This window comes from Ischnura elegans, chromosome 10 (assembly GCF_921293095.1).
Source record: "Ischnura elegans chromosome 10, ioIscEleg1.1, whole genome shotgun sequence".
Lineage (NCBI taxonomy): Eukaryota > Metazoa > Arthropoda > Insecta > Odonata > Coenagrionidae > Ischnura > Ischnura elegans.
The window spans coordinates 56,898,659-56,925,058 of record NC_060255.1 but is presented as its reverse complement, the minus strand read 5'-3'; the positions used below and the strand labels follow the sequence as shown (position 1 = coordinate 56,925,058).

Here is a 26,400-nt window from a genome sequence, read left to right as displayed (position 1 = left end):
AATGATGACTGGGAGTTGAGAAGGGAGGCCAGTTCCTCGTCCGTCTCCTGGGAACGTTCTAGTGCTTCAAAATCAATAGCATGAGTCAAATCGCTAATATACATGTAATTTCATTTAAAAAATGCATATAACGTTAGAGATTTCGCAGCTTATTTGACACAAAATTTAAATCTTTGAAAACTGAAAATTTATTCATTAGTTCATAGAATGAGATACATAAAATAATTATCATTTATTAAAATCGCTTGAGAAATTATCATATTGTAGCACATTATATTACGCAATTGCACAAAAATTTTCAACGATACTGATTGTATATTATCAAAGTTATAAATTATTGAATGATTGCATGCCAAAAAGGTGAAGTCTTTTAAATCTCATCCATCCGCTGGGATGGGATTTAATTAAATGCCCACCGCGCATGAGGGGTTAAATGAAATGACTTTTTCCCCCATAGTATTTTCATACTTCTGAGTTCACTCCCACGTGACTCCATAAAAGTTTACCAGTTGGCTAAGCTCCCATGTCAACCATAATATTTCCTTAAGATGACAAAGTGAACATCTCAATGGTCAAAGTCGGGATTCAGCTTTGGAATCATTCTGCTATGAGCATGAACATGCTTCTTTCAGTTATAGTAAGTCCACAACCTAAATATAAACCACCTTGTTAAGTACGATTTGATGCGTTCATGGGATAATGAAGTAGCTAATATTATTTGGGAGCCCCTGGTTCCTCTTAGCCACGAGGATGAACTACAACTAAAGCTCAGGAATGTCAGCAACATAGTAAGTTTTAAGCCAACAAAACACCAAAATAATCCTCAGCATGACCTATTACTTCCTCATTCCCTCAACACATGAATGACCCCATATCTCAAAAAATACAATTTTCATCTCTTCAGCATATATGATCATCTTGTCATAGATTTATTTAGGAAAATTTTTCATGAATATACGTAATACATACTACCAAATCCATAAATTTGAACACCATGACTCCGAAAAAATAATACAACCAACTACCTATCATATGAAGAACATATAAAATAGTGAGCTGTCCGTGATAAATATGTATGTACCAGGAAAAATAGTCAGACATAGACATGACTGACAAACTGAGAATTTAAAAAGGAAGAAAGAATTTGCCACATATTGTCCATTATCTACTGAATGAAATTTTATTCAAAGTATGAAAATACTCCTCACAAAATAATTTTTCATGATTTTTAATCATGATAACAAGTTGGTATGAGTTTTTTTTAAAAAACAAGGCACTGACAATCCATAACTTTGTTAAGTGCAGGCAATAAATAAAAAAGAAAACCAACAACTATCACATTTTGACTTTACAACCACCTCCTTGAACAGGTACTTCTGTGGACTGGAAATAAGCATTTCTTAAATGCAAACATGGAATAAAATGCTATTTACCCCATCAGAAACCGTCAACACGTCGTCTTTTGGCACGTCCAGATTCAAGGACAGAAAGTCTCCGTTTGGCTTCTTGAACTAATGCTGCGGCAGGGGAATCAACATTTTCAAACTCAGAAAGCTGACTTTCCAGCAACTGAGGCTTGAAAGAGGGTGGAACAGATTCAAGAGTTCCTTGAGATGCTACTGGAGTTGAGGTAACCATGTCATTGGCTGTCCCCAGCCACTGCTTCACCTTCTCGGCCGGATCTTGTGAGGGCATCAAATGTACTTTCTCCACTTCTTCATCGCTATTCCATTCATCTTCATCATCCAACTGCCAAACCTAGAATGATTCAAGAAGGTATGGGGTCACTCATAAACTATGTTACCAACTTTTTACTCACAAAAAAAGAGGAGTAAAATACGGAAACTTCACCATTTAATTGCATCTGCATTAATTTTTCACCAGTAGAAGAGGAACTTACCCCACGGATTCTTTCTGCAAGCATATCTGTGTATGTCAGCACCTTTCTTTTTGAAATCTTCCAATTTGTATTAATGGGTTTAGGCTTTCGGATTTGGTCCTTAGGATTCTGTGTCACACCTTAAAAAAACAATGGGCAATCAAAGAATCAGAGCTATTCAAACACATTGTCAAGGTGATAAATATGATGCTTACCAGACACATTTACACAACAACGTATTTCACCCATTCACTTCCCAACACCTGTCTCCCTTCTGTTCAGCCTATTTCTGCTCATTCCCTGGCATCCATTTCCACCACTCCACTAGAAGTGTTATCTTATTTACCTTCTTTGCCTATAATGAAATAAACTGATTCTGATAATATCAGTTTATTATTTCTTAGCCGCACATCTACCTTCCTATATATAAGCCTCCACAGGTTCTCATCACCTGGAATTTTCTCTGCTCAATGGAAAAAATCAAACCTACCTCCCATTTTGAAATCTGACCCAAGGGAGAATGTGGAGAACTATTAACCTATTTCCATATTATCATTTTTTATCTATCACCTTTGAGCTTTTTATCCATAACCGCATACATCATTTCACTCTCCCTCACATATCGCCTTTACGTCATGGTTTCTTTCCTCATGGGTCCTGCCTGACTAATCTCTCTGTACTTCACCACCATGTAATTTCTGCCTTCAAAAATATACCGTATAAGCGCGTGTAAGAGGCGCACCTTTTCCCCCAGACATTGCAGCCGAAAATGGGGGTGCGCCTCTTACACAAACTTCTTATCTTCCCCCCTCCCCTTCCCCGGTCGCAAGTCTTAGGGGAACAGAGTGGCCTTGGTTTTCAGCCTCAGTCAGTCATCTGAAACCCTGGGTCAAAATCAAGCGGCAGGCAGTGGAGTTTCTCCTTAGTGACGTATTTTTAAAATGCTCCTGTTTGAATTTCTTGCAAGCATCGCACTGTTACGTCGGTACCCCAGAGGTGAACATTGAAAAGATCGCGCGGGGTGATTCGCTCCGGAGCGCACGCTAAATTTACTGCCACGAGTGGGCATCCCGCGGCATTTATACTGCATATAGTAATCGCTTATCAAACGTATAGAAACGCGTAGTTTTGAAGGACATACCTGGTTAATAGTCAACACCTGTCTTGCCGAGCAATTTCCATTACGCTGAGCACCTGATTTTTCAAAAATTATCTTCAGACGCTAATAAGAGGATTTTTGCAACTGAAAATTATATTTGAGTCAAAACCTGCGGTTTAAAAATTTCGGACGAGTGTGTTCATTGTTGGACTAAATGGTGGATAGAAGAAATCGGAAATGCTTATAAGTGAAGAGCGCTGAAGGAGAGGTCGAGGGGAAGGAGCACGCTACCTCCCCTCCGTATTTCAAGCGACGATGCTATGAGCGAAGGAGCAAGGGAAGAACACGTCCGATCTTGCATGAGACGTCGTTGCCTTGAAAGCGAAGGGGCGAAGGCGAAGCAATGTGATATATGCAGTTTGCCTTGCCTGAAGTTTCCAGTCCGTCTCGTCTTGTTTGAATGCGCTTACGCATCGCTTGTTTCTTCCAAAATTGTGCTGTTAGGACTATGTTGAATATTAGTAGCCTTGTTTTAGCTATAAATCTTTGTGTCAATTAATTAGAGCTCAAAAAACTTAAATGCTGTCAGATACACGTCGCGTTAGGTCTAATGCTTTTTAGAACCTCGTGCGTGTCATATAATTGCTGAAAGATATCGAGATATCTCCGGGCTCAGAAGGTGACTCACCTAGCATTTGACCTCCAGAAACTCGGAGAATTGAACCTGGTAGACTGAAAAAGGTCAGTTGGTGAGGTGGGGTAGGGATGAAACACATTTGCATTTTTCCCCTGTAACTTGATATTTTCCTGTGGAGTATCGGAAAGGAAAAAAACGGCAGAGGCATTGGTTGATGGATAGCCGAAGGTAGTTCCGTCAGGCCCCTTGCACACACACCGATTTTGGATGGCCTGCGATGCTTGCACACACGCCGGAGTTTTACCGGTCAAACGATAAGTTGCTATGTTTTTGAGCCGGCGCCGGCGATCCACAGTGACAATGGCCGGCAGCTAACCGGCATTTTGCCGGTGCCGGCGCGTGGTCGGTACGTGGGCAAGCTCCAATGCTCTCCCATTGTTCACTATTGGAATGTGGACGGCCGATATTTTACCATATGTGTGCAAGGGGCCTTAAATATACGACGTGGTTGTTATCGTACTGCGCTGAGATTGCCCCGATTGTTGTCCAATCTCTTGGGAAGGTTCATGCTATGTGCCTGTCGTGTTTTGCCTTAAAATTTTCCACGGCTGCAATTCTATTGCAATACTCCTGCGACAGCTTTTAAACAAAATTGTTCGTGAGTAGGACAAGCAACGTAGAGTGATGGTGTATGCGAAGAGAGGATCGGAACTCTTTCTACTGCCTCTTATGCTGCTATTACCGCCGCAGTTATCAAAATTTCCGCTTTCAAATAGTACTAAAAGAGGACATTTCGATAACTGTCGAAATTCCAGGCATACGTCTGCAACACCGCACGATAGGATAAAAAAAATGCCGCAAAATATTTTTTCTTTATAGCTTCGATCCTCAAAATGGGGGTGCGCCTCTTACACACGCTTATACGGTATGTGTGCTGGATGTCTGTTACATTGACTTTACTAAATCTTTTGATTCTTTTACTTTAAATAATCAACCCATTCCCTCAGTCATTTCCCACTCTGATTTTGGCATCACTTTTGACCAATAATTACAGGACCATATAATAACAATTGCTAACAATGTTTTGGCAGTTGTTGGAATCATATACCATCAAAACGATATCTTCGAACTGCGTAGGTTAAAATCCATGCTAAATGGACGTAAGCAACCGATCCCAAAAATTATCCCCCTATTTGGTCAACTGCTTTCCCTACTACACTAGAACTACTCAACAGTACACTCAATTTCTTCTTAGCAATAATAAATCATTGCATACCTCACCTCAGACTCTCCTCACATGAGGAAATACTAATTTCACTTGGCTAATTACATCCAACCCACCGCCAATTCACATCCGACATCAAATTTCTTCATTGAATTATTAATGGGTCTTTCAGATGAATTGATATCATTTCATTCTTTTCACTCCACATTCCAGCCCACACGACCTGCGATACAGAAACTTTACACCTACCCATATTCCAACAAATTTGCAAAGGTCCCTTTCCTATAATTTTCCTTCCCTCTTCAGTTCCCTCTCAAATACTTCTTCTCTTGATCTCTTAGACTACTGCACCAGTTTCAACAGCCAACTGCAAACCCTTTCAATCTGATTCAGCCTTTTGTACATATTACATTTATGAATCATCATTGGTATTCATGAGATAATTTTTTATTTTAGTTTGTATCATGTAAACATAGCATATTATTTTTTTATGTAACCAATGAAAAGGTCTTATTGCTGTTTTTGGTGTTAAATAAATAATCTGAATAAACTTTTCTTGGGTTTCCATGTAATGTAAGAAAATCTAAGAGCTTTGACATTTCAGGTTCCATCTTGTCACCCATTCTCAAGGCTACTGATACAAACAACAACAACATGTAGACAGAAATACTGGTTAATTGATCGGCAGCTCTTGGAATCAAACTCTGAAAATAATTACGATCGCCACAGCTAAGTCTGATCCACGGTCCTGTGCCACGACATTTGGGACTCAACCAATCCCACACCTCCTGATTCCGAGCTTCAATGATGACTTAAAATTTTTAATGTAGCCTTGAGAATGGGTGACGAGACCCAACCCGAAACGTTGGCACTCTCAGATTTTCTTACCTGCCCGGAAATCTTGGAAAATTTTATTCATTCTATTTCCTAGGAAAGTGAAATACTAAAAAAATAACCTTTTATTGTCATGCATGAGACTTAAAAATGCAATGAAGATTATAAACCACATTCAGCTTACTAACAAAAGTGATTAAAACAGTTCTCCAAGACACTAAATTAGGATTATTAAAAAATTGATTATTACCAGCTGCATAAAAGATTCGCATTTTCGCGCGCTTGAAAATTTTCACTTTTCGTTTATTCGCGAAAAATACATATCGTCATTTAAAAATCTAAAAGCATGAAATACATACTCCAAGAGTAATAATCTTTAGATAATCTTTTAGGCAATAAAAAAATAGGAAACCACCCTATTTTTGAGTGTTTCACCCGTACTTCCTTACTCTGGGCAGCAAAATTTATCTGCCCCAGCTGCGTCGCACGTGCAGCTAGATCATTTCGTTGTCATCGTGAGTTAATGCAAACCTGAAATGAAGCGCTGCATTCTGCAGGATAACTACAATTTCAATGCTTTGTTTAGCTTTTTCAACTTGGAGATAAATTCAACTACCGACCACGGTCTTGGAACATATCTTGTTCCTAAGTGAAGGACTTACTGTATTCACATGGAAACACACGATAAAGGTAATTTCTACATAGATATACGTGCATACTGCACATTTTGCGATCAGAAACACCAATCATTACAGTCCAGCTGCCTAGAGTTGTCTGATGACATTTAAAAGGGTCTAGTTTGGGGTAGAGGTCAAGATTGCCAGGTAAGGAAGGCAAACGCCCACGTCACATGTAAACAAAAGACTTCCATGAAGAAATGACCTGAAAGGGATGACGATTGTGAAGGGCCCAAAGGATGAATTCCTTGTTTTGGTGATTCGAGGTAAGGGCTTATTTTGGAGGTTCAGGATTGTTCCAAAATTTCATATTCAAGAGACAATGTTGTATAACTAGGTGAGGGAGTGACTTGCATTAGGGGGACAGCGATTGGCTGTAAACCATGCTGGCGCACAGTTCTCCTCCCCTCCCATTGCGCTGTCATCGGACGACATTCACTGGCCGGACTTTAGAAAGATGATGAGCCCAATTTGCGGAGAAACTTAAAAACTTTAACCCCCGTAAAAATACAAGTTTACAAACTTACGTTTCACTAAAGACCTCATATCTGTCCGAATAACTGTCTCCAACTTCTTCCGAGGTTTCGACTCCTTAGGCATTGACTTCTCCCACTTCTTCAACATGCGAACAACATCCTCTGCCATCAGACTAGAATCACATTCCTTGGGAATGATGTGCTGCTGAAAGACATCACCGAGAGAGTTCTGTGACAAGCATGTGATGACACCACCTCCGCCTACAAAGGAGCACATTCCCATGGAGGACATGGACAGCCTCCTTTGCGTTGCGGGATCCAACAACCTTCCATGCCAGTGACCAAACTTGAGCACGTCATGGTACGAAGGAAGGGATATAGGGAAGAAATTACTGAAGGGAAAGCTGTTTGTCTCCGAGGATGGGTGATTGACAATGGCTCTGAGCTCATTGGTGGTTTGGCTTCGAAGAACAACCACCTCCAAGGGATTGGCCCCATTTCCACTGTTCACATGAGCGATGCAGGCATAAGAGGGAGAGGTTTCCATGCCATGTGTCCACCGCTGCACAAATGCTCGCGGGAAACGGAAGTCCAAACCATGGAGGTTGTGACTGGTTGCTACGTAGAGCAGTGGATGGGAAGATTTCTCACTTCCCTTGACAAGGCACGATATTTCCTCACACTTCTCGACATTTGGGTAATCTTTAAAGGAAAACTCCATCGTATTCATATTCCTGGCCTGAAAACAGAAACATAGATCAAATAAGAAAATTGAAACATTGCAACCAGTCAGTGGCGGATACAGAGAAAATTCAAGGGGGGGGCGCAAAAGACATCTTGAGTTACCTTTACTTTTATCGCAATAAAAAATAATCAAGTCACATGCAGAGCTTCAGAAGTTTTAACTAAAGTGATTTAACACACATTCAAGACAATGCCATCTTATGATATAAAAAAGTTAAAATTATGGTTCTGCTATGTTTGGCAATACGGGTGGCCCCGCAAAGGGGGGGCGTGCGCCCCCTGCGCCCCCCATCTGTATCCGCCACTGCAACCAGTGGCGGATCCAGGATAGGGACAAGGGGGGCAAAGTGGGGGTTAAAGTTCCAGCAGTAGTAATGGTCGGAAAAAATTACCATTCCATCTATTTTAAATTGGATACCCAAGGGGGGGCTATAGCTCCCTTTGCCCCCTCCTCCCCCATCGATCCACCACTGCTTGCAACTATGGATCAAGAAAAAAATATTATAAATGTAAAAACCATGATTAGGACCAAAAATTTGTTAAAAGAGACCAAGTTGGTACAGAATTTTACTTATGCATTCCTTAAATTTTTAATGCTTAGCGTTTTCCAGAGCAGGGATGAGTGTTAATCTGAATTTTAAGACGCTCTCAAATCCTGCATATAAAGTTAGTCATTATATAAAAGAGATGACAGATGAATTAACAGATTAACAGAAAATTTTTCAGAAATACAACGAAAGCAATCACAATTTGCTGAATACACTTTCTTTCACACTATCTTTTCTCATTAGTTAAGTCAAACAATTACTGGGTTACGAAACTGTTCATTCCTGACCCAAAAAATTCAATTTCAATACAAATAAGGTTGAAAAGAAGCAATGATTAACAGCACAAAAATGCATTACATAAATCGGTCATCTCCTTTCAAGAAATCTGCACTTGATTAATGCCCTTAGTAATCTGAGAGGGATAATAAGACTTCATCCTCCAAACATGACATTAACAATGTATAATCAACTGAATGAGGCCATTGCTTTGCAGGAAAATTTTCATGCATTCATTTAGTATGCAATTAATGTCTTAAGTTTCATCACTACATATACTCTTAGGGAAGGAAAAAATAAAATTCCTGATGATAGGAAGCCTGATAAATAATTTTCATTGATACATATTCTATTCAGGAAGGAAACAATAAACATCCTGGTGATAAGAAACCTGATAAATAATTGCAATAATGTTTTTAATTCTCACTAAAAAACGATTTTAAATTAAAACATGATTTAAAACGAGTCTGCGGTAATTTTATTAAAAAAGAGTTACAATGTACTCTAACTGCTATTCAACTTATTTTCAAGGTACAGTGGAAGCCCCTTATAACGACAGCTGTTGGGAACAGAGAAATCTGTCGCTATAGTGAGTTGTCGTTGTTACCGAATGCAATTACATCGTCACAAAAAAAATCACTCATCAGGCGTCACCACGGCTGTTTCTGCCGAGAGGCAAAAATTGCAGCATGATAGCCGTTTTAAATCATTATTTTGAACATTTAATTCACTAATGATCATATTCACTTGCAATCTATGATCAAATCATATGTAATTATGCAGGATGCTATATGCCGAGGCATTAAGAAGTCTATTTTAAAAGTCCCAACTTCAGACTCACTCGTACTGAACTGTGCATTATGAGCTGTTATTATCCTTATTTCTTGGATGCTCCAAATATACATGTCATAACTACCAGTTATGGCTATGCATCAGACTATTAAATGCTAAAACTTCGGAATCTGTTCAAAAATTCATACCTTCTATCTTTCTGAGTAGTAATGAAAATGATGGGTGGCTGCTGCAATTGGGTGACGAAAGGAGCGTGATAAAATTTTAGGGTTCCACATGAGCATTGCAATTGTATCTTTTTCAGGTTAACGGCGGAATGAAGGTGGAAGTAATCTTCTTATGCTTCAAGTCTGCCTGTATGAATGGTTTACTATCGTATTTCAAAACAGCCGACTCAAATGCTATCGGAATCATGAAACCAAACAGCATTACGGCATCTAAAAGCATATTAGTCATATCAATTATCTTCGGTGGAAAGGGTGAAAAACTGTTTCAAATAAATAGAAGGACAAATGATAAATGAAGTCCACTCTTTGTCTGTCTGTTAGCAATATTTATGTTTCGTAGAGATTCACGCAATCAGACGCAATATCAGCGGACGTAGAGACCTCTAGCGGCAGTAGTGCACACTTTTTGATAGGAATGCTGACTGGAACTGAAGAACGCTCGTAGTGTTAGGTGGTAATAACACAATTTTGACGTTTCTTAGTTCTATTGGTGGATGGACTGGGAAATTGTCAATGAATAATAGTACTTTTTTATTCCTTTCACCAATCCTGGCATCAAACGCTCGTAACCACTGCGTGAAGATAGCAGCCGTCATCCAAGCATTTTTATTTGCTTCGTAAGTGCAAGGGAGAGTTTTAACTCCCTTAAAACATCGGGGATGGGCAGATTTCCCCACCACAAATGGTTTTAACTTATCTGAACCATCCATATTGGCGCATAAAAGAACAGTTACGGGGTCTTTACTTTTCTTCCCTCCTTTGCAGGGGTCCGTTCGAGTGGCGAGAGTTTTGTCCGGGAGAAGGTTAAAATATATGCCCGTCTCATCCGCGTTGTAAATATCGCAGGGGCTGTAATTGTCCAAATAGTCTTTAAGGACCGGAGCCCAGCCTTCCACAGCATTAACGTCAACACTTGATGATTCACCGGATAGTTTGTGAAGGGATATCCCCTTCCTATTTTTAAATCGAGCAAACCATCCATCCGAGCACTTAAAATTGTCTTCACCAAGCCTCTCACACAAATAATCAGCTTTAGCCTTCATCATTGGGCCTGTGATAGGAATCCCTGCGGCTCTTTGCTGGCAAAACTACGAGAAAAGAGCAGTTTCTAGCTGCGGATGCTCTCCGGGCCGCAGGTGTTTTTGAGTGCTTGGACGCCCTTCTTTAAGCACTGCCGAACGAATTTGTTCTTTTTTTTTTAAAATAGTGAACAATGTCGATGTATTAATTCCAAATCACCTCGCTATTTCACTCTTTGAACACTCTCCACTTTCACAATCTGCAATAATTCTCATTTTGGTTTTTAAATCCAAGGACTTGCGTTTACCAACCATAGTGCTAGCAGACGGGCGGAATAATTTTTAACCTCACTGCGGAGGCGCGGGAGGGAGATGACAAAAGAGCAATGAAATGTGTACTCGATATTAAGGAAAGAAGAATAGGAGAATACGGAACATGTAGACGTCGACGTTGGCGGAAAAAATGCCGTTTTAAAAGCATTGAATTCCAGAGATGTGGCACGTGGTCAAAAAGTCAACCTGTCGTAATTACGAATGGCGCAAGAGAGGAATCGAGCCATTATCGCTAATACGAATTTATTTTACATTTAAATCATAGGGTTTAAAATGGTTCCTTGGGTAGCTGTCGCTAATTCGAGCTTGTCGCTATATCCCGTACTCGTTATAAGGGGCTTCCACTGTATATATTACACACAATAAAATCAGATTGCACAAGGACAGCACAGTCCAGGAGTGCAAGGCATATTTTAGGATTAGGGGTGTTTATCACAATTCAAGACTGTCTCTGGAAAGTTAAAAGGAATTTCAACATGGCACTGTTTATGAATCCAAGTTTTGACATAGGTTCAGAGCAGGGTCAATTAAGATTATTTCACATGTGTACTAGCATAGAGTAATATTTTGTGGTACAATATACTCTGTTTAACTAGATAATATCACTCCAATATACATTTCCCCAGATAACCACCCACATGGTACAAAATATGTACCTTCTAGATATCTAGAGCATGTCTACAATGTCTTGGTGTATTTTAAGTATCTACAAGATTTTTAGGTATTAGTATTTTAAGTATAGGTAATTTTTAAGTATCTACAAGATGTCTTAAATATGTGTTTTTTTGAGTGGAGACTCTTATTGTCTACGTTCAGTGAAATTATAAAAAAAACCACCTGAATCTTGAAAAAAAAAAGCGAAACTGCTATGCTTTTTGGAGGATGGATAGATAAAGTCATTGTATGCACATGCACTAAAAAAGCCAAGGCAAACCTTGTGGCAAATGTTTATAAAAGCGATTTAAAGTTATGAAAAATTGATTTTTGAATATCTACTATATGTCTACAATGTGTCTATTCTAAGAAAGTACGGCCACTGCTTGGCCTTCAAAAATACTGGAAATTAATTTAACAAAAAGATTATTTAAATAAATGATACATATTTCAAAAAACAAAAATATTTATGATAATAGAGCAAACATCGACAATTTTAGCAAAATTTTTTATTATTTGATTAATCAAAACTGATAGGTAACTATGGAATGTCTCAGCTTAATTACCTTCAATATACAAATCCAATTCAGCAAAATAAAAGGTTTGTCAAAATTCTAGTTCTAGTCAATTAAAAAATACTGAATCAACATTCACTGATAATGCTGCAGACTCCTTTGAGAAAGCTAAAAGGAAATTGTGAGCTGCTTTGGAAATTTCAACTTTGGAACTGAAGGATGGAGCCCCTTTTAAGAAAGAAGCAAAAGCCAGAGAGGTTCCAATACTCGGGAAGAATACCCAGAAAACACCCTACCATCACCTCCTGCTCCACCAGCAGGCCGTCAGTTGAATAATGAACTATTGTCATACCAAAAACTATTATATTAGAGTAATTTAGTCTGAATTTTCCCAGTCGATCCAATTTGAATATGAATGTCTAGAAAATATCTTCTCAAGATATCTAGTAGATATCAGAAAAGCGGACACACAGATACCTACAAAATGTCTAGAAGATGTCTACAAGATATTTTCTAGATATAAGCTGAAGACGTTCAAGATATTTTGCAGACATTTTGTAGATATTTTGTGCTATATGGGCAGTACTAAAACTTTACTAAAGACTTAAGAGTGAGGAAAGAACACACATACATACCCTTATATCATAAGTTCTAATAACTTGCCGGTTGATGCAGATAACGCTATCCTTATTCTGTCCAAACTGTGCACAACACCATTTGTCAAATCCATCATCTGAGCAACCAGGAACAGACCATTTGGAAATGAAAGACCTGTAAGCATAAAAGAGGTTACATTAAAATTACATGGAAAAAAAACAGCAGCAGGTAAGTACCTAGGAGATTCATCCTCGTCAACTTCTCATGGTTCTTAAAAATAAAGCCCATTCACAATAACCTAAACTGGCATAACTTCATTGATTACAAACCAGACCATTCTATGTCAGCACAAATTGTGCATCTTCAATCATAGCATTAACTATGCGTCAATTGTGACATTGATTGTAGAGGACATGGATAGTTTTTTGTCTCTCGTTAGACAGTACTCTTTGCAACAGTACTAATTTCATGATATACATATTTAAGCTTTCTTCAACTAATGACTATCTTAAGTGGAGCATTTTGTGGGAGAAATGATGCCTTGACGTTGCGGGAATTATATGGTCAGTGTGACACTCCTTCCTGTAGATTGAAAAATCGAGTTTGTCATTGCACCTTTAAATCGCTAAATCCAAGTAGTTCAAAGTTCCACCTGTCTCAGTTTCACAGGTGAATTTGATATTCTGGTCTATTTTATTTAGAAATGGAACAAAGTTGTCTAATTGCCTTCGTGAGCCAGTCCACACACAGAAAACATCATCTACGTATCGGTACCAACAAAATATGTTCGTCACCAGTGGATTCTTGTGAGAGAAGACGATCTGTTCAAAATTGTCCATGTATATATCCGCTGATAGAGGTGACAAGGGAGAACCCATGGCTAAGCCCTCGGAAGTGAAATGGTGCAGAATCCCATATCTCGGGGAAACATCATCGAAACTGTCCAAATTGTTTCCGAAGACTGAGATAAGGCCAGCGTTCTACAGCTTGAGAACCTTAGGCAGCTTGTTGTGCAACACCAAAGACAAAATCAGTGGTATGAAGCAGAGTGGAGTATATCAACTTGTGTGTCACGACTGCAATGGCACCTATGTTGACAAAACCGGAAGAAACTTCGACATTAGGATAAAAGAGCATCGATCACGTTTCATCAACAATAACCTTTCCTCGAACTTAGCTAGACATCTCATAGAATGTGGTCATGATAGTAATTTTGAACCAAAAATTCTCCACAAAGTTAGCAACGGTGCCAGACTCGACACCCTGGAGCAGCTAGAAATTCTTCGAGGCCAAAATTCCCCGTCATTAATACGTCAACGAACAATTGTATTCTTGGAATTCCCCCATTCTCAATGTGTTTTCTCAACCTACTCCCCTCCCCCTCTAAGTCTCCCGCACAACCACTCCACCCTTCCTCCCCCGCCTACATACTCCACTTCCCCTCCCATTCCTACTGGCCCCTGACTTGGCGCTGCTACCCAATCCCCCTTAACCTCCCCACCCTACCACCCAATCCATGACGCTGTCAACCATTCCCCTAACTTCCCCTCGTCCCTCTTGACTACTATATAAGTGGAAACAACTCCATCAAAAGTGCCTGATGATGATACTATGTATTCGAAACCGGTTGCAGTATTTATTCAATTGTAGAACCTGCCATTGTCTTTCCTTTTTTGTTTCACCAATAGACGCACTTTGAGAGTCCGCACCTACATGGTTACACTTAGGAATGGGCCATGTGTGAGCAAGTCAGCACAAACATAGGACTTCACAAAATGAGCAGAAGATCTCGCAAGTCACCATTAAGGAATTGCGACTTCTTCTTTGAGAACTTCTCCCCAACGATTTTAAGCAGAAGTAAGAATAAACATAACTTGATGATAAAAACTAATAAAATCTACCGTTATAGCTGCTTGTGTAATATCAATAAGTAATTTCAGATTTTATTATTGTGATTATGTAAATTCTGAAATGAGAACAGGTATTTTTTTTCAATCGACACTGACACAAAATACTCACGCACTGCAATCAACACTTCTAATGTGGACATTGCTGGCAGTATCCATAGTAGCATAATTTCCTTCATTGGCACCATCAAGATCAATGCTTGTGAAAGTAGTTGTTGAAGATTTACAATTGTCCACCGTACAGAACCTCAAAATCTCATCGCTTTCCATTGTCGAAAGTATTTTACATTTCCGACGCTGCCTAATTCCAACAAGGCCTGTGATTCAATGCAAAATGAGGATGAAATTAAACAAATAAGTTAAAGTAATTAAAGGAAATCTAATGAGCAAAGTGACTAAAATATGCATATTCCCATACCATGTTCTTGATTAGCAATGATTTGATAGATGGGGCTCTTGTTTCCCATGTAAAACTTGGTAGTGTTTTCAAGTTTAGGGTCAAAGTAAACGTTTTCCCCCTTAGATAATGGAATGGCATCTGCAAAAACAATGAAAAATCATTACCAGTAGAAAAAAATTAATTCTTCATTATGAAATCATGTTTAAAAGAATTGAAAGCTCAAAAACTATTAAAATAAAAATGATATTGAATAATCAATGAATGTGAGGGCAAACTTTTGTGAACTTTTAAAATAGAAATGCCATAGAAGAAAACAAAAGAGTATTTCCCATTAAAAAGCTGAGAACTCTTGATGAAACATACCTGGTATTTCTTACTTGGAATAACTTGATATATTATGAAGCAAAACAATGACACATTCCACCAACCATGGCACTAACTATGCACTAATTACCAGCAACATCTTAATCACACTAATTCCCACAGGAAAAAATTCCCCCTGGACCAGGAAATGAACAATGGACCCCTATGCCATAACAATTATGATATTTAAAGGTTGGTGAAGAGAAACAAAAATTTAGATAAGAACTGTACTGTTGAATTAAATCGATGCATTTTGCATTTCCTCATGAAGATAATAAAAGATGTTTTGAAACAGGCCGTGAAGTAAAATTAAAGTATTTGTGGAAATTGCCAGAAACTTTTAAATTAGCTGAGTGACTTTTAAATTATATGACTGAGTTGTTGGTGGGGGGCATTAACTTTGTGAAGTTATGCATACTAAAATAAAAGGCACTTTGTACATTCCACACTTAATTTAATACTTATCAACCGGTTTTGACCTGTTCTGCGTCATTCTCAAGTGCAAGTGTAGAAAGTAAAAGGTGGAAAGTACAGAGTGCTTCTATTTTAGTATATGATGGAACTACTTCAACACACTAACGTTAGTGCTTGAACATAAGAAAATAAAATGCTAACAGCTGCTTGAACAAATTTTTTTTCAACAATACAGGCAATAAAGATGCAAAGAAAGTCAAAGAAGGCCACAACTGCAAGGAAAATGATCAATAATGGATTAGCCACATTTTTTTATGATGTTCTCCATCACATTTTTGGGCTTCTCACCTAGGATTATCAATAATATGCTGCAATAAGCATCTTTCACTACCCATGTGGAAGTATTTTTTCCAACACTACATGCATTGATGAACTCTCCCAAAACTATATGCAATGATAAATTTTCAAAACTGCTAGATATCCTTTTCTTTAACCTTTCAGCTAGACTGGTGATAAGTAGCTAGATTTCTAATCTCCCACTCTGTGAGGGAGGCCAGAGCCTTTATTCCACCTGAAGGGGCAGGGCACATAAAATACCCGAGTTAATCCCCTCCCAATCCTTATTCGGAGGGTCTATAGGGAGGACCCTACCACTATTGGACAGATTAATGGAAAATCGGAAATTTTGGTGAATTTCTTTTAAACTCTATGGAGTAAAAAACACATTTATGCAAAGTTTGTACGTAATTTTCAGTTTAATTTTAAACCAAACTCCGGGAAAATCAGTTGAAAAATACCCATATCGATATATACTCCTCTATGCAGCAACATTTCGTTAAGGCCGCTATACACGGTAAATGATCGTGCGAATAAAATCATTCTCAGTGAACAACGGAAAAATTTACGAAAGAACCTTCATGGGCATGATCATTCAGTGAAAATTAGAACATGTTCAATTTGGCTCGCATGATGCCGTGAATGATGGCATGATCATTCACTGTGTATATCGGCCTTTACCTCCAGTCAACAGAGCACATTGAGAGGATAATAGATTGGCAGACTAGTACCTCAACAGAATGTAATGACACCCATAACAAGTCAGGAAGGGGTACTTAGGGTAAGAAGGGATGGTTGCCAACAGTCTCCATCGGGAAAGAGAGAGTTTAGGTCACAAAGATAAGAATGACCTGGAAGAGTGGGTACAATTAGACGGTCAAACACTCTTGTGCATATTTCCTGCAGTCACCAGTACACTCATGCATACAAGTTTCCTGCAGCAGAAATGTAAAAATCGTACATGATAGCACTGCAAGCTGAGATACACATTAGTAACGCATAGCATCTTCAGTGAAGCATGACAAGAATAGACCATAAAAATACAGTGGTGAAGAGATAAAATTTTGTAGTTTCACAAATGTTTTAGGAAATATTTAAATCAGTTCATCATTTGAAAGTGTGTATTTACGTACCATTGCGGCTAGAGCATATTTTTGACAATGAATTTTTTTAACCTTTTCTTTAATTAATATGTTTCCAAGAAAAATAACTTTTAATAATGAACATAGACCTTTACAGATATACACTTTAAGATACTTCTATTCAATATTATCAATAACAGACACTTTTTTACTTCCACTAAATATTTACAAAAATTGCTATTACTGGTTTCAGCTATGCACCATTATCAAATAAAGAATATATTTTCTGTATTTGATAATGGTGCAATAGCCGAAACTGGTAGCAGAAATTTTATAAATATTTTGTGGAAGTAACAAAGAGTCTGTTATTGATAATATGGAGCCCTACCGCCATGTAACAAGCTTCAAGTTTCGATTTCGTTTTCTTATCTCCCCTTGATGAGTGCCAAGGTTGAAACATTTACTTGAAATTTTAAATATAACCTGTACTCACCCAACCTGTCAAAATGATTTCCACCAGGTCTCAAAAGAAAATCTTGTCCATTGAATGCAACGTGACAGAGGCACCCACCTGAGTAGTACCAGTTGTAAACCTGAAACACAAGGTAGCACCATCAGCCACACAACTTAGTGTTTACCAATTGCAGAAAACAATTGAGAAATTCAGGCAGGAATATTACGAATCAGCTCTCTACCAAAAATTAACTACTAGTGAACAGATCAGAAACAACCACTTGCAGGGACAATCAGAATATACCATTAGATAACACAGCCAATGTTTTCATTGTAAAAGAAATTCACTGTAATAGATCATCATTGACAATCATTCACAAATAGTTTAAAAGTTGATTGGTGAAAGAAGCATAAAATTACCAAATGATTGTATTAAAAACAGAAAAAAATAATACACCTGTATTGAATTTGAACATTTAATGTCCAAACTGTGGATGCTCTACATGCATATCTTTAAGAGGGTTATACATAAGTACAATTAGGATCTAAATCATAGAGCTCCATTCTGAATATTAAAGCTTAAGATATTGAATTCATGAATGATTAATAATTAACATGAAAGTCACTTTTCTATGCTAGTGTGTGTTTGTAGGATGTCTCGGCAAGGTCTCACTGAACTTCACGTCAGCCCATGGCTTCATCCACTATGCTTTAGGAGATTGTAAAGTCACTCATTAGAACACTCCCTAATGAGTTTTCACTTACATACTCCAAACTGTATGTTATGACCCAACATCAAAACCAAGTCCACAATATAAATATAATGGCATAATATAAACTAATTAATTGAAAATATTAAATTTAGCAAGGGAAACAGGAAATCTATAATTATCACTATTTAATATAGTAGAAAATCAAGGACTCTTGGGCAATATGTACAGATAGCAATAGGTAACCATAGAGGCAGATAGAATTAACAACAAGGAGGTATTTGTTATATTTCAAAGTCTGCCACGTGAACAGAGTCAAAATACATACATGAATTGCCATGAGAAAAAATTCTCCTGGACTGAGAATCAAACCACTGACCTTTGGCTTTCCGGGCCACTGTGCAGACCACTATTTTTATTTTATTCTCAAACCACCGCATACAGCTCATTTAGGCCATTTTACATCGGAGTATTCAACAAATTTAACCAGTAAACGTTCACGAACAACCATGCCCTGGACAGGGGAAACCTACCCAGGCGGGACTCCAACCCACGACCTCTAGTTTGGCAGGCGAGGACGTTACCCCGCCGCCACCGAGGCCAGCAATGCTATTCAGGTTCCTGATTTGTACAATAGGGTGGTTTCCTATTATTTTTTTATTGCCTAAATTGAAAGAATATTACTCCTGGAGTACCGTCATTCCGTCTAAAGTCGGACAGGGGGTATGAAGTCGGACACCGAGCAGTTCTGATTTAGAAATGATATGGAATTGTTTCAGTTCGGCCCTCCCACTGCGACGAAATATGATCGCGTAGCGTATAAGGTTTCCTTTTTGAAGTATTCGTGACACCGCCCGTCTCGATTTAATTGGGCTCGAAGTTGTAGCAAGATCAATTTCAGAAAAAAATCTGAAGAAAATGTCGCTGTCTAACTTTCACATGCGACCTTCGTCAATGTAGTTACAATCAGTATAAAGTTGAGTATAATCCTGAAGAAATGTATTCTCTCCAAGTATTCATTGTTTACAATGTACCCAAATCCAAATTTTGAGCGTCAAATAAATTTCCCGTCATTCCTTCTTGAGTCGGACAGCGTGCGGACATATCCCCGCCTGAAGTCGGACAGAGCAACGCCAAGTGACGGGAGAAGTGTACGTGTGTGTGGTTTGTGTTTTTTGCGCTAAGGAATTTAATTTGTGTTATTTGGCCCAGAAAATGGATAAGTACCCTGATATTAAGAGGGCACTTGAGGAAGTTAGATCGAAGAAACTTTCAATCAGAGCTGCTTCCAAGAAATACCAGATCCCAAAATCAACTCTTTGTGATCATGTTTGTGGAAAACACCCTGGCAAGCATGGAGCTCAGACAGTGTTTAATGAAGAAGAGGAGGCAATTATCTGTGCAAATTTGACTAAGGTTTCGGAATGGGGCTTTCCATTTACTAAATTTGATCTTCGTATATTGGCCAAACAATATCTGGACAAAGCTGGACGTACTGAGCCACGATTTAAGAATAATTTGCCTGGAGAAGAATGGGTGGAAGGATTTCTCCACAGAAATGCTGAACTCTCTTTGCGGACTTGTAGAAATATTCCTGTAAGGAGGTCTAAGGTAAGGTTTCGTTCTATTATTTTAATTTCCAGTGCATGTTGATTATTTCATGTTTTTCATAGTTTCCTCCAAAACTTCCGTACATATTTACAGGTTGATCCTCAGCAATGCAAACAATACTTTGAACAGCTGAGAAAGACGATTGACGGGGTTCCTCCATCCAACATCCTCAATTATGACGAGACGAACCTGGGTGACGATCCTGGTGGAAAAGTGTGCATATTCAAGAGGGGGACTAAATATCCTGAGCGTATTTTGAACTCATCTAAGTCTTCCACTTCCATCATGTTCGCGGGAACAGCAAGTGGGCAAACATTGCCATTGTATGTGGTATACAAATCAGAGAAAATGTGGGATACATGGACCCTTGGGGGCCCCAGGAGTGCTAGATATAATAGGTCAGCATCCGGATGGTTCGACGAAATTACATTTCTTGATTGGTTTTCAACCATCGTGATGCCATGGGCAAATAGCCTCATTGGCCCAAAAGTAGTGATTGGTGATAATTTGTCCAGCCATTTTTGCGCGGATGTGATAAGATTGTGCAAGGAAAATGACATTAGATTTGTGTCTCTCCCTCCCAACGCCACTCACCTGCTCCAGCCATTAGATGTGGCATTTTTTCGGCCACTTAAAATGGCTTGGAGAGAAATTTTAACCGAATGGAGAGCCACAGCCGATAGAAGACTCGTTACTCTCCCCAAATATGTCTTCCCTTCTCTCTTAATGAGATTGTGTGAAAGAGTTGAGCCTAATGCCGCTGCTAATCTTATGGCTTGTTTCCGCACTTGCGGCATTCACCCATTTTCCCCGGAGAACGTCCTGAAAAAGATCCCCAGTGGATCAGGTACTTCTGCTATTAATGAAGGGAACTCGACCGTACAACTTGTGAGTGACTCAGTGATGGAACTGTTGGAGAAAATGCGATATGGAGGCCAAAAGAGTAATGCCCCTCCAAGAAAAAGAAAAATGAACGTGGAGCCTGGTAAGAGCGTCACATCTACCGACATTTTGAGGAAACGTCCGGAGGAAACTGATCTGGGCACGTCAGGGGCTAAAAAGAGCAAAAAATATCAAAGATCAGTACAAATTTGTCATTTTAATGATTCAACGTTGGAAGGGGAATCTTCAAATGCTGCGGCAATAGAACTTCGCGAGGAAAAGGAAATAAGTGTTCCTGAGGGACCGGAAGTTGGAGAATGGGTGTTAGTTAAATTCCCAAGCAAGAAAAGTGTCATTTATTATGTTGCATGTGTGGAAGGTGTTGAGGACGAAGAATTAGAAATTCGATGTGCACGGAAAACGGGAAAACATTTTAAATGGCCGGACACAGATGACAGGTGTTTAGTGGATTTAATTCAAATAGAGAAAAAGCTAGATCCCCCACTCGAGGTAAAAATAAGCCGAAGAGTGACTTATTTCCATTTTAATGTAAACCTTGATGGTTATAATATTTATTGAAAGACGGATAAACAATAAATATGGTGTTTTGAAGTCTTCGCTCAAAATATTTTTTTATTATGATGCAGCTCCGTACCAAAAAATCATCCCGTAATCAGCCCTTTGACGTTTTTTTTGACTAAATAACATTTTTTTCATCATTTGTGCGTCCAAATCCGGACAGTAGGGCCTGAAAAGACTAATTTCTGTGAAAATTATAAGACTGTCCGACTCAATACCGGAATGGCGGTTGGAGTCGGACACGCGTTATTCTTTTTTTTTGGTCAGAAAACATTGGATGTGTCAATTGCAACGGTATTTATGCATAAATTGACCGATTTTTAATTCTAACGTAAACAAAATATTAGCGTATATCAAAAACCAAACTCGTTCTATGTAAATTACCAATAAAAGTGTCCGACTTTAGACCAGTTGACGGTACGTATTTCACACTTTTAGATTTTTAAATGACGATATCTATTTTTCGCGATTAAATGAAAAGTGAAAATTTTCAAGCGCGCGAAAACGCGACGCGTAAGTATGAATGCCGGGAAATCTCTCCGTGCGACGTATTTCTGGTTCCCGCTGCCGCCCTGTGAGGTGACCTTGAGGCGAGTTGAGCGCTGATATGACGCAGGCTGCTAGCGGGTAGCTGAGTACCCTGCTGGCTGGTAGCGCTTGGCTTAAATAAGTATTATTAATACCTTATCAAATGAAGAAAACTTTCTGACCTTAGCCAGTTTTAATAAGTGATTATTAAGACATGTTTCCCTGAGCTCTGCACCTCATGCATGCATTGGTAACCTCAGACGATGTATAACTCCTATCTTCTCGTATAGAAACTAGGTCCCTGTGACGTCACGTGGAGTGCCATCGCATGGGCGCCAATCTGCCCCTTTTCAAATGAGGATAAAAATGGACCATTGCCATTCGTCTAAACCGGTATTTCTAAAACGAAATAATTTGTATATTATGAATACAGTAATGGTGGGTAACGAATCGCAATCAATGCCTTTCGTTTTCTTTCATGAAGGAAACTACCCTATTGCCATGGGAATTCAGGAACCACGATATCGTAGAGGTCTGCACCGTAACCCAGAGAGCCAAATGTCCATGATTGAATTTGCGGTCCAGGGGAATTTTTTCTCGTGGCAATTCATGTACAGCAGACTCCCGATTATCCGGCTGCAGTTTATTCGTGTTGCAGATTATCCATGCGTGACTTCGCACAGTGACAGGGTAGTTTCTGAAAATTGCGCAGGTGGGTTTCGCAACATTAGTGAAAAAACACCGTGCGAATCTCTTCTCAGAATCTGTGAACTCACAGCCACGGATGCGTGGTTTTCAGAAACCAGGTATGGTATGGAGAAGAAGGAATATTATTCACCGCTGAAAAGATTGCAGTTGGGAAAAGGAAGATATCTAAAATAACGGTGTGTGTAAATATTAACACATTTGATTTACGTATATTGTTAAAATTACATGGAATTCAAGTGAAAATTTGTATTATTTGTGTTTCCCGATTATTTGTGCTACCTTTCCCCATCTTTAGCCCAGATAATCAGGACTTTGCTGTATAAAAGGAGGGTAGTTAGGTCAGCTTAACCCTTTTGTGCCGAACATCAGGTGGAGCCGACAGGAATTTTCGCACAGAAGACCTGACATCGGGTATAGCTTTGTGGATTTTTCAGCGCAAACATCCTGACGTCTGCTCTAGCCGATGCGAGGGAAGGGAAGTGACCGATAAGGTAGCAATTGTTGGATGCATTGAGGCCCAGCCTGAGATCCAGCTTAGCGAGACCTTAGGGCCGCTCCTCGGGAATTAAGCCCAACCATTCCTCTCATTTATGACCATCCTCACAGAAGGAGTCCATTTGGAAGTGGTAATGTTGTCAATGATTTTCGCAATGATATATTTTGTTGCATACTACAATTTTTCAATACTTTGAAATATATTCTTAGTTTTGTTCCATGCGTAAGCAACTTTTAAACAAAATTATAGCATTAAAAATAACGAACTTCTGGACTGATAGTCTTAGTACCTTGTGTTCACTTACGCTAGGAATCTATGTAAAATTCCATAATGCTTAAAAAAAATTCTGGTAATTCTTTTAGAAGAATAAATTACAAAAATCAAAGGCATTATTTGATGGAAAAAAAATGCCGGTGACACAATAAGTTGACCGTGGAATTGTGCTAAGGTAGGGTTTGAGGGTCTAGTCAGGATAAGGGCCAGGCACCCCATTGAGTTGTGTCTCAAATAAAAGGGACCAGAATGCCAGTGTAACCCCACCCCAGAAAAGAACTCCGCACAGGCAGGTTTAAAATTTTTTATGCTACTCGTACCACAGTAAAAAGGTTTTCTTATTGTAGGCACCAGCAGGAAGGGGTTAAAGGTGGGGGACATGTGAATGTTATCAAAGAATTGAATGAGATAATGGTAATAAAAAACAAAGATTATAAGAATACCGAAAGTTATCAATAACTTGATCAACGAAAAATTAATCCACCAATTTGCTGAAAGACGTCGGCAAGGTGACAATGATGCATAGGCATTCACGAAAGGTGAGATGGGGAGGAAAAACTCGCAAGAGCAGACTGCAGAGATACTATGCATGATGAGTGGAATATAAAACATTCCATTTTCCCATCAATAAAACAAACTGGACTAAAAGTAGTTTCAAATGATTGTGATACAACTAATTAGTTAATAAAGAAAGGACCCTAATACGATTAGTGGAGAACTACTGGTAAAGTCAATACTTGAGAGAGCTTGAAATTGAACAACTTAACCTGCACACAAGTATAAAAAGTAAAATAGTTCATGTAAATCAGTTGATATTTATTTGTTATTTGATTTTCCTTAAAGAAAATTGACATATGCACCTAAAAAACAGCAAGCCAAAAACCAATGCCCAAAAACTTAGTTCATGTTACGCAGAAAGCACAAGAAATTTCATTATGCTTTAGTTGCAAGTCATACAAATTCAGGACAATTTCAGTACTAAACCTTTCAGATGGGCTTCCCAACCTAACTGTAATAATCCAAGCACGTTCAAGGAGGAGAAAATCCGGTCCTTCATTGTCATGATGTTTTATGAGAGGAGAGAAATTGTTACAAACTAATAAAAAACAGCTGCAGCCAGTGACAGGAATATTCACCATCCTGAGTGGCTACAAATTTTCTAAAAATTAAAATAAGACTAAATATGAAGACAATACGGATGTTGAGGGTTGTATAAATGAATATATACAACCCCAACTTTGAAACTGTGGAGAAAATGAAATTATCAACATAGGTACCTCACTAAATAGCATGCCTGTTTACTACTTCAATAGTGACTTTTAAACCTAAACATTCAGATACTTCCATGACTAGTGAACCTCTAATCGTATAAATAGCGGACAAAGATATTAAAAATCCGTACAGAAAAAACTACACCAGTTTTACCATACGGTTTCACAGGTCATTTAGGCTGCGGCATAAACAGAATAGCCATGTGCGAAGTCATTAGGCAAATTTACAGCAATGTCCTCTCGGGATTGCGTAAAAGACGACGAATCTGCGCAGAATTTCGAAGGTATAAAAAAAGACAACTAACCCCGTCAAATTCGCTACAAGGATCATATTCCAGCAGCTTTGATAGCAACACAACATGCGATGGCAGGCGTTTCATTTTCTTTTTTCGCTGTAGCTCCTTTTCAATCATGGGCACGTCCTTGTATCCTACAAAAAAGGATGAAAAGGAAAATACAGATACACTTATTAATGATTAAAGGACGGTAAATACTAAACGGAAAGATCTTACGTTTGCGCGCTAAAACAAGGGCGAGCTCCCGTTGTATATTTTCTTTCCATCGCGCTTTCTGATGAACGATATCCAACCCCGGATCTTTTCCGAAAAAAACTAGAACGAAATTTTCAAAATACTACAACAGATTCAACAAATAGATGCTTCAACCTAAAACAACACATTTACACACTCACAACTTTTGGGTGCTTCTTTCATCCGTAGTAATGGCACCGGGAGAGAGTATTTAAAAGGAATGGATTCACCAGAAATTAACCGAGGATCCAAATCATCTACCTCGCCAAAAAGTTGTATGGAATGTAAATTCGGCCCTAAACACGAATAGTGCGGATATCTTGATAGGTATCGATTCGTTAAATTCCCGCCCAAATTCTTGGAGATATCTCTGAAAGCCATTAAAAAATTGTCCCTTTAATACGGCGTGCGTAAACATTACTGCTCAGTACAGCTATTGTCATCGGCAAGCTAAAAATTCTATACACTCTTCAGCATATGCGAACAGCCATTACCTAACCGTCAAAACATCAGCCACAACCAATTCTGCCAAAACGAACGCACATGTTGGTCATTGTTGATGCGCACATTTCTTTTACGCTTCGTACTTGTTTATACAGATTCACAAGGGCGCTGAATATGATTTTCCTATGAGGATTTTCCAACATTTCCTCTGACATGAGTTACGTGTACAAGGGAAAAGGTGGGAAGTGCTTTGATTACAACAATAAATGAAATTTAACTGAATTAATTATATTTCACAAATGAATGGCCAAGCATCAAAAAATACCAGAAGCTATGGCCCAGAATATGTATAAAATTTAATCAGGGGTTGTATTCCACATAAATTATTTAATAGGAAGCAGGATGATCGTCTTGACACCGACAAAGTCTTGCACCAAAAATATAAGGTGCAGCTCATTGAATAATAATTTTATTTTAAATCACTGAAATATTTCCAGAATCACCTCATTATATCCTCTTGCCAAGCAGATGATCATACCTTCACCATCAAGAAAACAGTGAAACTGAGCTCAAAGGTTGAGATAAACAACTTCACAAACATACTTCAAAATGCCGCAATTTCCTTGTTATTTTATTAGATTCGCATATCTATTCCTACAAATTATTTCCAACGTTGAATAGAAAGCTTTCCAGTTACCTACCCTTACACATACCACATATTTTTATGCTCCAGGGCCAACTGTCCCCTACTGACATCACGTTCCAGCTCAGAATTGCCTTGAGGTTACTGGCTTGGGTACTGAAGAAAAACACACATCTAAAGATGATATGCCATGATTAAAGTCTCTCTTTGAACAAAAAATGTATCTTAAAGTAAATAT

The 26,400-nt window shown here is 38.6% G+C and overlaps 1 protein-coding gene across 1 annotated transcript; it reads right to left on the bottom strand.

The window, feature by feature from the left end:
* Positions 1–1,264: 1,264 nt before the first annotated feature.
* Positions 1,265–25,622, bottom strand: LOC124166922. Its single transcript, XM_046544636.1, has 10 exons — positions 25,237–25,622; positions 25,058–25,156; positions 24,851–24,975; positions 17,528–17,627; positions 14,858–14,977; positions 14,552–14,756; positions 12,571–12,706; positions 6,879–7,566; positions 1,901–2,019; positions 1,265–1,758 (listed from the first exon to the last, which is right to left on the bottom strand). The coding sequence occupies exons 1-10, from the start codon at positions 25,454–25,456 to the stop codon at positions 1,438–1,440; spliced, it is 2,133 nt and encodes a 710-aa protein (XP_046400592.1). The 5' UTR covers positions 25,457–25,622; the 3' UTR covers positions 1,265–1,437.
* Positions 25,623–26,400: the final 778 nt, after the last annotated feature.

Coding starts and splice junctions, on each gene's coding strand:
- LOC124166922 (XM_046544636.1), bottom strand. CDS start 25,456: ATGGCTTTCAGAGATATCTCCAAGAATTTGGGCGGGAATTTAACGAAT. Junction 24,976..25,057: donor CCTTGTTTTAGCGCGCAAAC/GTAAGATCTTTC, acceptor CCTTTTTTGTAG/GATACAAGGACGTGCCCATG. Junction 14,757..14,857: donor CATTGCTAATCAAGAACATG/GTATGGGAATAT, acceptor ATTGAATCACAG/GCCTTGTTGGAATTAGGCAG.